Source organism: Athene noctua, chromosome 3 (genome assembly GCF_965140245.1).
Source record: "Athene noctua chromosome 3, bAthNoc1.hap1.1, whole genome shotgun sequence".
Taxonomy (NCBI): Eukaryota; Metazoa; Chordata; class Aves; order Strigiformes; family Strigidae; genus Athene; species Athene noctua.
In genome coordinates, this window is record NC_134039.1 from 26,133,281 (window position 1) to 26,146,019 (window position 12,739).

At 41.0% G+C, this 12,739-nt stretch overlaps 1 protein-coding gene across 5 annotated transcripts in view; it reads left to right on the top strand.

Annotated features, from left to right (window-relative positions):
- The window catches only part of STK38L (serine/threonine kinase 38 like), a 59,206-nt gene that overhangs the window by 24,449 nt on the left and 22,018 nt on the right, over positions 1-12,739 (top strand). For 3 of the 5 annotated variants that reach the window (XM_074902370.1, XM_074902373.1, XM_074902372.1), the window contains one exon: positions 11,652-11,796. The exons of 1 other annotated variant lie outside the window; for it this stretch is intronic. In XM_074902370.1, the coding sequence (XP_074758471.1) occupies positions 11,663-11,796 (134 nt within the window). In that variant the 5' untranslated portion in view covers positions 11,652-11,662. Of the gene's footprint in view, positions 1-8,688; positions 8,827-11,651; positions 11,797-12,739 lie in introns of all 5 variants that reach the window. One more of the 5 variants, XM_074902371.1, reaches the window with a different exon arrangement.

The following is a 12,739-nucleotide window of genomic DNA, read 5'->3' on the forward strand; positions in this document are numbered from 1 at the left end:
TCATATACAAACAAACAAGATGCTCTACCTGCATTTGCAGCTTTTTAAGGCCAGAGGGATCTGTTGTGCTCATTAACCCTGACTGGAGGCATTGCACAGGCCATAGCCAGTCATTGATGTTCTACATCTCATTTAGCAGTCAGTTCCTTTGCTGGCATGCACTTATGTGTAATTACCATACTTAATTTGATTGATGCGATCTAAAAAGAGCCTGGCAAGAGTCAGGGATTTGAACATGTATCAGTAAAAACAAATTTAGTGTACTCTTTTCTTCCAGCATTCTCCAATGCAAAAGTCACTCATAGTTCCCAAAGGTGAAGCCCCCCTCTGATCCTTTTTCCTAGGCTCCTTAGAAAATAGAAAGGCTTTACAGCATCTGTAAAATTTGAGAGTAGATTGATTGGATCAAAGCTGAAAACATATCACAATTTTAAGGAAACTTTATGCAGATGACATATTAGAAGCTCTTCCTCTGATTCTTTACTTCTGTCCTAAGTTGTGTCTCTTGACCATGGAAGAGCTGTATGTAGAGAAACTCACGGTGAATGAATTTTAATTTTAGATAGTTGGACATGTTTTGGAGTGGGACATATCTTTCATTAGACCTGAGTATAATTTTATCCAGAAAACCAGTAAGGAGGAAACAGATTTTTGGTCATTGACCTTGCTCTGTTCATAATTATTTCATGATCCAAAACATTGCAGCAGAGTATTTAGCACAGGCTTTTTTATGCCAGTTCATTTAGCAGATCTTTTAAACAATACTTTCTTGAATATGCCTGGCTGCAAGTATCTGCTTAAGCTGAGAAAATGCGTAAGTGCACAGGAATGCAGTTACTTCAGTGGATAGAAGAGCTTCCTGTTTTTAGACACTTTGAAGAGGGCAAAGATTTGCAGCACTATGAAACTTGGGGAGAGCCAGGAGAAAGGAAAGATACGAGTGAGGAAAGCAAGCTATGAAATGACATTTCATGGCACAGCATTGTTAGTTTTTCAGCAAGCTAATGGTTTCTCTTGTTGCCAGTAGATTAAAATGCATCAATTCAGATGCCGCAGTAAACCCTGGATGAGAGGGATGGTGACTGCATGGGACTGCAAGTGTAGTTCCTTCGTAGCGTCTTGTGCTTCATTTAATCATATAGAGTGTTTTCGTGAGCTGATCTCCCATTTGGAACACCCCTTGAAAGACAGAGCAGTGTGTGGATACACTAGCACCTCTATTCCCTTCCTGTTCTGAACTCTAGTCCTCCATCCTTGCTGATGGAGCTGAAGTACAACCTCTCTATTTTCTTCTTTCTCTCTACATGAGGTTAATGGAGTGGGTGGGGGCGTCCTATCTTGCAGCAGCTGTATAGTGCTGGCTGGGGTTAAACCTCCACATACATGCACAATAAAGTGATTTGAGTGGATAATGCTAAAATACAAATGATTGGATTGTTTTAAAAAGCCCTCATTAAAGAAAATGAAATGAGCTATTTGAAAGGATTGAGCTCATGAAGATTTTTGGTATGTCACTGCAAATCACTCAAAACTGAACGAGTGTCTTAAGTACAGGATGTCTCAATGTACTTTGGGTGAGAGTGATTGACAGTAGAGCATAAAGAATGTAATTGTATTGCCAAAGGTTGAGGCAAGTGGAGCAAAGATGGAAGTGACCTTATTAGTGGATTTGTTTCTAAATATTAGGTGACCAGTCTCCCATTGTTAGTGAAAGCAAAGGTTATGGTGTTTGAATTAAAAGTTTTTGCTACTTGAAGTGGACAAAAGACTAAAAGGAAGAAAACAAAGTGCATGTATTTTATATAGATGTAGATAACATACTTCATATAAATATATATACTTCATACTTCATATAAATATATAAACAATACCCATATAAATATATATTTTTGTGTATACATACATAGTTTCACCCAGCCCATATCTTTTCCTGTCAGGGAAATTATTTTGTGTTTGTCGGCTGTGCTTGCTGCTTGTTGAAAGTAGCAGAGAACTGAATCACAGCCACTGTTCATGGGAGACTTCTGCTGTTCAGCTTCGTTGAATAGCAGGAAATCCTGGAGTGCAGCATGACTCCAATATTCAGGTTTTATTCCATATTAGGAAATATTTCTTTACTGTGGGTGTGTTGGAATGATTTGCGAGATTAATTTCTGTGGGCCAAATTAAAAGATGAAGCCCTGTCACTTCTGGGTTTTGGACAAACTCCATGGGAAGGAATGAACAGGCTCAGCCTGGGGAAGAGTGGCCCTTTTCAATCAATGCAGGTAAAATTGGCTGCACCAAAATCTTTTAAAAGAAATTGTTTCAGCCCAGTGTGTTTTCTCAGTCTGGGTTATGCAGCTTCTCACACTGACACAAAGCACTTAGTGGCAGCAGGAGAGAAACAAACAGATGGTTTGATGGAAAGTGAGATGGCTTCTTTCAGAAAGAGTACTGGCTAATGCCAATGTACAGTGTGCATACAACTATGGCCTTTGCAGGGCAGGGTTGTTGGTATTTTTCAGAGGGTTTTTTTGCCTAGTCTACTCAGAGCCCCGCTTTGACATTTTGGGGTATTTGTGGGTTTAGTTGTCTACCCCAAGATAGGAAAGTAATTTCCTTTGTTTTGAAAGCATGTCTTACTTGGGTGCATTGGGTGAAAAGTTCTTCTAGGGTTTAGGGGACATGTTGGAGCCAGCCACTGACACCCTAAGTTGCTCTCTGGGCCTTGCAGTCCCCTGGGTTTCCCTGGTGTCATTGGTCCCAGAAGCACAGCAGCTGCTGAGGCTGCAGGACCCGTGCAGCATTTCCATCCCCGAGTCCTTTGTGTCTGTGAATTGTTTCCTCAAGTTTTTTTCATGGTTGTGGAGAGGGATCAGGCACTGGGAGCATCCACCCTTTTTGGTTTATGAGCTGGGGCTGGGTGAGTCATGGAGTGTTCTCTGCTTTTAGCTGTGACTATAATGGGCAATTCATCCAGATGCTTCATAGGGAAAGCAAGAATGACGTAAAGTGGCTAAAACGTTTGAACATCTTTTGCTTTTAAATAGCAAAGCCTGTTCTGACAGGACTAATTTTACTCAGTTTTAGTGCTACTTTAAATAGAACAAATGTAATTCACTCTGTATCTTTTAAAGGAGCAAAACTTAATAGAACAAAATGTACATTGTGGAATGAATAACAAGCCAAAGGAAATGAAGTATATAAATGAAGTAAATGAAATGCTGAAGTGTCAGTGATGTCTTGTTATCTCATTTTCCCTTCTCAGATGGGGACTGTTGTAAAAACTGGAGAGTGTCAGAAAGATCTGGTCTTGGCAATAATGTCAAAGAATAATCATCTGCATATTGAAGGATCTGATTTGTTTTATTTGGCAGATAGCATATTAAATAAAATAGGGCTTGAGAATGGTGAAACTGCTGAAAACCTGAATTATGTAGGAATGTAATATTTATTTTTCTTTCTGAAATGTGCCCCAGAGCAGTGCTTGGCAAACATGCTGATCTATTACCTATGAACTTAGTAATAGCAGTAGCACAGCTAGTATCATCCAGATATTAGAATAGGAATATCAGGCCAAAACCTATTGAGCTGAAGGCTTTTTTATTGACCTAAGTGAACTTTGGACAAGCCTTCATTCTGAACATGGAAATCTGTATTTAGTAATAATAGTATTAAGATCAGGCTCCAAGAGTTGAAAAATACTGGCCCATAACTGACATATATTGGACTGGTGAGGTTTTCATGTTTGCTTGCTGCTCAGACACTTCAGGATCCTGTAGTGTTTTATTTGTTTCTGGATGTTGCTCAAAAGCTTTGGAAGTGGATTTAAAGTGGGTTATAGAAAAAGAAGACAGGGAATCTCTCCAGGAGGAGGTTTAGTATAAACAGTTGGATGATGAAAATATGCACAGTGCAATTGCCAGTTTTGTGCTAACAGAAAATGTAGTGCAGAAAGTAATTTTCCCTCTGGGCTGATACCACAGTATGACCACTTTCTCCTTCTGTTTCATCATTAGGACTATCAGCTGTTGTACAAGATTTTTATCTTTGCTTTCTGTTTGCCTGTCAATTCATACCACATACAGTTGCATGTTTCAGAAGTTGCTGCTCCAACTGCCGCTCCTCCCCTCGCTCTTGCTGGTATGTCACACCACCTTGTCCTTCTGAGCCTCTGGTTGCTTATTTATCTGTCACTGTCTTTTGGTGTGAATCATGCTGTTATTTGTGTATAGTGGGTTGTGTTTTCTCTCTTCCCCCGACCACCCACCTCTCAAAGAAAACTGAAACAAGTTTGGGAACAGCCGGGCTCATGCTCATACTTGTAGCCTTGTGTATCCATGCTGCTTTCCTAGATAGCACTTTTTAAATATACTCCTTGTCGGTGGTGGCTTTTAGTGCCCAGTTTTGTGAGTTGCTTTCCTGTGTTTGTAAGAAGCCAAGCAGTGTTGCTAAGTCTGCTCTAGCTTCTTGCCCAGAAGAGCTCCAGCACTACACATGGTGGTGATAGCTGGTGTTTTTGAAGGTACTTGCTTTATTGAGCTATATGTGTTTACTTTGGAACAGGTCTGGCACCAAAAGCCTGTCTTTTGCTTTTACCTTCCAGTTCTTGAAAAATGCCATGTATATATTTAATTTCAGGATCAAGTTGAATGGCAAAATATGTCATGCTGAGAAAATGGGAACTTTGAAAAGCAGAAATACATTTCAGTATCTGCCTTACCCAGAGGCTTTCATTCAAGAGCCAAATTCGCTTGGAATATAAATGGAATTTTTATAAACTTTGTAGTTTTACACTTTTTACTACAGTGAAGTACTGCCTTCCTAATGTGCTGGGCTTTGGCTGCATGCTTAACTGTATAAATGAAATTATTATTAGCCTTTCTGTGAAGTGACATAGGTGTTTTGGGAGGAATGATTGCTGTTTCCTGTCCTGCTGAACATGTATGTAGCTTTATATTCTAAATCTGAATCAGAGATCCCAGCAGTGTGATGTAAGTAGCATCGTTCTGTCATGTGGAAAAAACCTGCACTTTTCTCTGAGAAAATTGTAAGTGGTGTTTGCTCCCTAACTTAAATATGCACTAAGTAATGAGTCCAGAGTAAACTTATTCTAGGGTTGGTGTATAATTATACTACAAGTGTGGTTTCAAAAATAAGAATATTTCCATTGTGCAACTTAGGTTCAGATTAAGTCGATAGTATAGATCCAGCCTTATTTGATAGTAAGAACAAGCTATATGATGTATCAGAGCTGTGCAGGAGACTTGCCTGTAAAGTGACTAGCATCTTCAGACCCGTTCTTGCAGAAGTGAGGCCCAGTCGTGATACACACTACTCTCTTAAGTGGCACAGTCTTGCTCTTTTGCTGGCGCTCTGTGTAAGAGAAAGCAGGAATTGATCAAATAGGTTACTGTAGTATCCTGAGAAATGTAAAACCCTCTAATAAGGAAGATAGCTGGAAAGATCGGTTTCAGTTTTCACTGCTTGTAGCATACTCTCACATGTTTATATTCTCACTGAAATGAGAAATTATTATAAAAGTAAATGTGAAAGTTTGGAAGGATATATTAGAAGCATCTGAAATGATGAACTTATCTGCTTGGGGGGTGGGGTCGTTTTTGGTATGTTTTGTTGGGGTACTTTTCTTCTTTTTACCATCAAAGTGTTTGATTCTTCATTGTCACTACAGTTCAGATGTTTGGTGATGAAGCTCTCTACTCCACGTCCATGTTCTCTTGTATCATTTTACAGGCTGGAAACTATGCCATGGGGTAATAAAGGGAACTTCTTGAGATCTTGTAGCACAGCTGTGTTGGGATCCTGTTTAATCCCTTGTTATGCTTTTCTCTTTAAAGTCTAGAAATACCTGGATATATAGAAATGACTAAAATTACTGAGGGTGTCAAATCTCCATCCTTCCTTCCTGCCAGGCAATAGCTCTGTGCTCTGCTTGCCTTCATGCACCCTGGATGCCGAGAGCTGGAGCTGTGCAGGCTGGAGACAACTGGCGAGAGGCTTGAATTTTGTGTTCTCATCCCATCCTGATTAGAAAGTGGTCCCACAAAGTGCCAAGTGTTTCTTTCAGGGGAGAGTAGTTCTTCAGGTGCCTTGATTTCTTCACTCTTTGCTCTTCTGAGTTGTTGTAGCAGGTGGGATTGGATGCCTCGGTGATTTTGTTCTCTAGTAACCAGAGTCTTAATCTGATAGTCTAATATGAAAACATCAATGGCAATGTTGGAGCTGCCAAGAAGTGCCCCAGAGAGGACATGAGTTTTGAGTTACCAGTTTTGGAGCAGAAGTTGGTTGTGGGGTTTTCAACAGTGGAAACTCTGTTTCAGAGTTGCGGGGTTGACTTAGAGCTGCTGTGATAAATGGGAGTGCAAACTGAAGTTGTAGTAAACACTGTGTGGCCTTTCTCTCCTTCCAAATTGGGAGAGATCTGGGAACAAAAAGATCAAATGTATGCTTTGACCAGGCAGCATTTTCCTACCAACTGAAATTGTTCTGTTCTGTTCTATTCTGTGGTGGGTCAGGAGAGACTTGCTTAGAGGAGAGTTTTGAAAACTACAGTTTGTTAGCGTTGGGCCTGCTGTCCCCTTTCTGCTGCTGTACCTTGCTCTCCCTCATCCTTCAGCTCCTCCCTGCTTTGCTTCTGTCCCATCTGCCTCTGGGGGCAAGATTTTCCATGGTTGCCCCACATATGTAGCTCCTCATCCCCATGGTATACTTGCTTGATGATGAGGAGCAGGCATCAGGAGAAGGGCTTGTACTGTGAGCTCAGCCATCTGTCCAGGAGGTACAGGCTGGATTTCTGGGCCAAGCAGTAGATATGGCATCTCTGCTTCTGACAGCTCCAAGACACAGTCCTGTGGGCTGTGTGCTACTCATTGATCCCGTCAATTAGATGAGTTTCATGCCTCTCTCATTCACAGCTGGTGGTGTATCATTGTGTTCCGAAGTAGCAGGCCCTTCAGAAAGAAAGGTCTTTGGTCTTTGTCAGCCAGAGGAATTTTGGCCAAATATGGCTGGCTGGTTTAATAAGACCTTTTTCATGGTCTAGGGAGTCTTATGCAAGGCCAGTGGTACAGCAGAGGTAGAATGGTTCCATTATGTAAATGACATAAATTTTGGTGAATTAGTAGGTTTTTGAGAACATTTCCAAGCAGTATGGGTGGTACCTTTTCAAAACACTCCTGTTAATGTGGTGAGGTGTTTTGCCATTATCAGGCCTAGCATAAAGGACACAGCCAGCATAAAGACGAACTAATAACCAAATTGTATTTGATACAAAAGGATCAGTACATGGGTGAGCACTGGGGGTACAAACAAGTCAGTCAGATTATACATAATTGACATCAATCCCACTGACCCCAACAACAACACTGCATGACCAACAATGGGTGGAATAAATGGTGAAATGCAGTCTCCCATAAAAGGGACAGGAGACAACTGAGTCAACAAGCCAAATACATAAGACCAAGGAAGCCACATACTGAATTGCTACACAGCCTGCATTTAGAAAGGCCAGACCTGACTGGAGCCCAGTTCCAGGGAATCAGGAGGTCCTTCCCCAACAGGAAACTCTACACAGGGCATCCACCTCACAGACAGACACTGCCCCTTCCTGCAAGGGGTCCCAGCTTTTATCCCCAAGTGGGACACCTGACCTTTGTTTACTTAATGTGGGACATCTGGGGCTCATTTACCTAATGGCTCTCCCTGCAAGGCCGGCAGCACCCTGGAGGGAAGCTTAAAGGCAAACTCACCCCCCTTTGTGAAGGGTTGTGGGAATCACCCATATGTCAACCTTAATTTGGGGCTTGGGGTTGAAACCCCAGCATTTCATAAGGTCAGCATAAGTCATGTGCTATCAGTAAAAGGCCCCATTTTGAGGCTTCTTCTATTCTGTCCCCCTCCTCTCCAGTATTATTTGTTTATAAAGGTCATGCTTAAGGACTTGACTTGGTTACTCCTAACTGAATATTTTGTTCGGGTTGTGGATTTCAGCTTTGTTTGGGGGTTATTAGTTGCAGAGAGGTGGGAGGAAAAAGGATGAAGAGGTTTTCTTGTCTGTGAGTTGACATAGGATTTTGTGGAGTACCTTGTGTCTCTGCCAGGTCTGTGCTCTTTTCCACTTACTTTGGGGAACCTAGAGAGCTTAGGGCATTTCTTGGTTTTACAAAGTTCTTTTTGGTATGTGTTGTTTTAGTTGGTGTGTTTGTTTTGGTTTGGTTTTTCCCCCATGGTGACAGAGCTAACTGAGGACACCAATTGCAAACTGTGCAAATGTAAAGTACATTCTATCTCAAGGAAATGTGCTGTGGTACAGTGTGGTCTGGAGGCAGGGCTGGTGGGGTGTGCATAGGATTCATGGGATGCTGGAAGCGAACACTTCTGGTGATGTATCCCTCATACTTTGGTGGGCTTATGCCATGGTATGATGGTAAATAACTTTCTCTGAGCTCACTAGTTTACAGGTTGGGTTCTAGTCTATATTTGCCTACTGTAGAACCACAGCAAGTGTCAGCCCTGCTTATTTATGGTATAGTGTGCTATGGCCAGAATTGTTACCTCCTTTTTACAGACTTAATGAAATCGAATGACTTAGATTTGCTATTTGGTTGCATCTGCATTTGTGAGTATAGGACCATGGGGAAAAAAAATAATAGGAAATAAAATTGCAGTGTTATTTTATCCTACCAGGAATACAAGATGTGCAAAGGATAAATATCCTGTTGCTTGCCAGTGTTAGAGGGCCCTCATTATGCCTTAAGTAAAGATTAACCCATTTCAAGCCTGGGTTAATGCTACGCTATCCTGACACTCCAAAATGATCAGAAGGTGGGTTTTTACTCTATTAGGTCATTTCTTGAAATAATTTAATCACACATGTCAGTGTGTAGTCAACAGTTGCTCTGTTTGATTTGGGTGTGTCAACGTGATGCGGGTTTTGCTCTCAGATACCTGTTTTATATTTATCTTTTCCCACCTATCAAGGGCGAAAGAGTGTAATATTGTACAACAAACTCAACAGGGAGAGTGGTGCTAAGTTCTCCCAGCTTTTGGAGAAAGGGTACATCTTTGTGTGAAGAATAGGACCCTTAATTTTTAGTAAAGACTATTAAGAGTTGAAAGCTCTCATCTTTCTTTAGTAGAAAAATCAAAGGGGATAAAAGATTGATTAATAGAAATATTGACATCATTTTAAAGCAGCCTTAGTGCTATTAAAATTTTTTTGTATATGTATAGATAATACATTTTTATTCTCAGAACTCTGGTGTCTCACACACTCCAAAATATACAGCTAAAATAACATGTATATAATGCTTTAAAACACCTTTTTTTGTGACACAGCAGCTGTGTTTCTGGCAACAAATATCTTATTGTTGCACCAAATCCAATTAAAAATCCACAAGATAAAATGCTGTCCTCACAGAGGACAAAAAACACAGAGTGGAGTTAAGCAATCTTCCTGTTCTGAGGAAACACTGCCAAGCTTTCTTCTGTATGAAACTTTGAATCGGTTCACCTTAAAAGGTATTAGGATCTCCATGAAGATTATAAACCTAATTTGGGATTTGTCTTCCTTAGAATCCCCGGTGAAATATGATTATGTAAATAGTCAAAAGGAAGTGTATGTACTTCTGTGCAATTTTCCAAAACCAACCCCAAAACAACCTGAACAAAGGAGTGTGGGGCTGAGATGCTGCTATTGGTGGCTCCCTTCTGTGAAGCCCTCCTAAAGTGCCTTAACCCACTTCGAGGTAGGGCAGGCAGTCTTAGAACAAACTCCGTGCTTTTTTTTTTTTTTTTTTTTTTTTTAAAAATCTCTTCTGGCTTCCCTAGACCAGCTGCAAGGGACTCAGGACTGCCCTAAGATGTCTTTTCCCAGCATTAAAGGCATTGTTCTAGTACATCCAAGTTCTTTGTGTTCAAGATGAAACCTATCAAAGAGAGCAGCCTTTCTTCTTTTCTCTTTCTTCCGCAGTTTTCAAGTGCTCAGTGACACCCTGTGCCCTGATCTACAAGTACTTTATCTACATGGGTATCCTATTTACAGCTGCATAGAAGATTCTCCCCCAGTCTGAGAATCTGAACACAGGGAGTTCTGTAAGGAAAAACTGCTTCAGAAAATGCTTATTTCACTGGCAGCATGACAGGAAAGGAAAAGGAAAGGAAACAAATGGAAAGTCTAATTGCCTAATGTCCTTGTGGTGGGGAAGGGTTTTCTATTCTTAGTGGCTGGTTGTTGCTTTAAAAAAGCAACCAAACAAAAAAAAAGTAACAGAAATTTTCCATTTAAAATAATTGCAATTTCATTATTTTGTTTTCATGTGATGACTTACAGAAATACACATGTAATTTTGTTAAGCAGCTTTAAAACTCTAAGATATTTGATGGCTGTCTTCTATCCTTGAAATAGATTCTCATCAAGATGGGGTTAGGGTTTTTGTCCATTTGTTTTCTCATTTTGTGCTGTCCTTTTGGTAGCATCTAGAAGTTCTGGAGTCTGAAATTCTCATAAAGTTGTGACATGTCTGTCACCGAAATCCGGGATAAAAATAACTTATCGACACCAATGTGATGCAGATAATCAGACACTTCTTTATTGATGGCCGGACGTGTAGGGGAGTGCTCTCACCAACAACACGTGTCGAGCACCAGAATCATACACCTTATATAGAACTTACTCATACATATTCATTAAGTCCTCATACATAAGCACACAACTTCCAAGAAATCATTAACATATTCTCCTCCTATTTCCGAATCTGCGTAGTAAAGGTTAGAAATGTCTAGAAATGGCTCTGGGGTGTAATGTGAGTAGGTGGTCCATGGGTCAGTGGTCGCGATCTCCCCCTGCCGGAATTATCTTTTGCTTAAGGACACAGTTTTCTTGGCAGGTACTTGCAAGCTGTTACAGTTACTTCCCTCAGTTCCCATTAATCCTGGACCTTGACAACTACTTGCATTCTTCTAGTCCTATGTATGTATTATAAATCAGTTTACAAATCACCTCGTGTTTCGTTACCTAGGTTCTAACCGTTCCCATTAAACAATTATGACCAATCCCTTTGGCCTTGGTACAGGGCTGTACAGGGGATTTTAGAGTAGCAGTCGGTTGCTAGATCCAAAATACAATAAATGTAAAATGATTTTTACTAAAATATCTCTTAATTCTATACTTTTATTAAAATCAAACACAATTTAATTTCAGTTGTTAATAAAATCAGTAACATGTCCAGCTGTGGGAGTTGCCTGGTCCTCCTCTCACTTCTGCCTTTTACTTTTTATGCTCTGCCACCTCTTCCCTCCACCAGGCTGGACTCAAGTCCTCTGGAGGTACGTTTTCCTCATTTGTGGACAAGCACTGCTGAGTGAGCTGCCCGTAGACTGCATAATTCTTTGCTGTGATTCACCCTTTGTTTTGCCAACATGTTATTTTTTTAGAAAGTGGGTATTAAGTCCTCCTCCTATCTTATAGGGATAATTGTATAATACAATTTTTTTAATGGAGTTTCTTATGTCTAAAGAACAGTCCTTTTCCTGTGAATTCTATAGCATCTAAGAATTTGGAGATTAAGAGTGGAAAAAAGGAGGTGTTTTGTTGTTGGTTGGTTTTTTTTTTCCCCAAGTGAGTAATGATTTGACATGCTCTGTCACAGTACATGTTACCATGGCGATGACTGCAGGGACTACAACATCCTTTCCCATGAGTAACCACACCCGGGAGAGAGTGACGGTGGCCAAACTTACCCTGGAGAACTTCTACAGCAACCTAATTATACAGCATGAAGAGAGAGAGACCAGGTACTGGCTCTGCTTCCTCTCACCCCTCTTCAGCTTTTCTTGGTTGAGTTTTGGTGGTGTTTGTTCAAGGGTACTTTGATCCCCGTGCATGGAGCAGTTCTCAGTTTTTCTGTACTTGGTAGCAATGAGCTAATCCCCAAAGGGCAGAGGTTACATTTCAGCTGCTGGCTGTGCTGGTAAACCTGTGAACATTCCCAGCTACTGCACCAAGCAGTCATGGAGTGACCTCCACTTTTGACATTCTCATCAGATTATTGCTACTTTGGGGAAACCACTCTGTGCAGGGTCTTATTTTGCAGCATGTGTGAGGTTTCTACTTCTGCATGTGGGGCTGGGGACCTTATTCCTCTACTTGTGCCACAGGGAATAAACTCTACAGAGGTAGATGTTGCGGAGCTGCTGATGGGTGATAACTTGTGTTTGTGTAAGGCAGTGGCTTGTGATGTCTATTCATGCTCTGCAGCAAGGTACTCATGCCAAGACTCAAACCCTGCAGAAGGGAGCGTATAGGAGGTAGGGAACAGGACTGATAGGAGAGGTGTTTGACAGGGTAATGGAGTAAGGAAAGGAGGCAGGGTTGAGGGTGGCCTGGGGTGGAAATAAGGGGCAGTAAAGTGCATAGGGTTGGTGATGGAGGGTTTGAGAGGCTGTTGGGTGGGCAGGAAGAATTCTGGGGATAATCTAATATCCACCTGTAAATTCTCCTTGGGTGGTGTTGACTGGTATTCCTTGTGTGGGAGTATGTGTTGGTCATCTTCACTTTAACTTCTCTCATTGGTGCCCAGTTCTGCTTCAGATGTGGTGAAGTTCTACTTGAATTGTCAAAGCATCAAGCATTTGATTATAATGAATGTTGTGTTTCAAATTGTCATCAGCATGTGAAATTAAGTAATATGTTTTCAATTGAGGGGTTTTCAGCTGAGCAGCAGGGTTTCTCTTCATC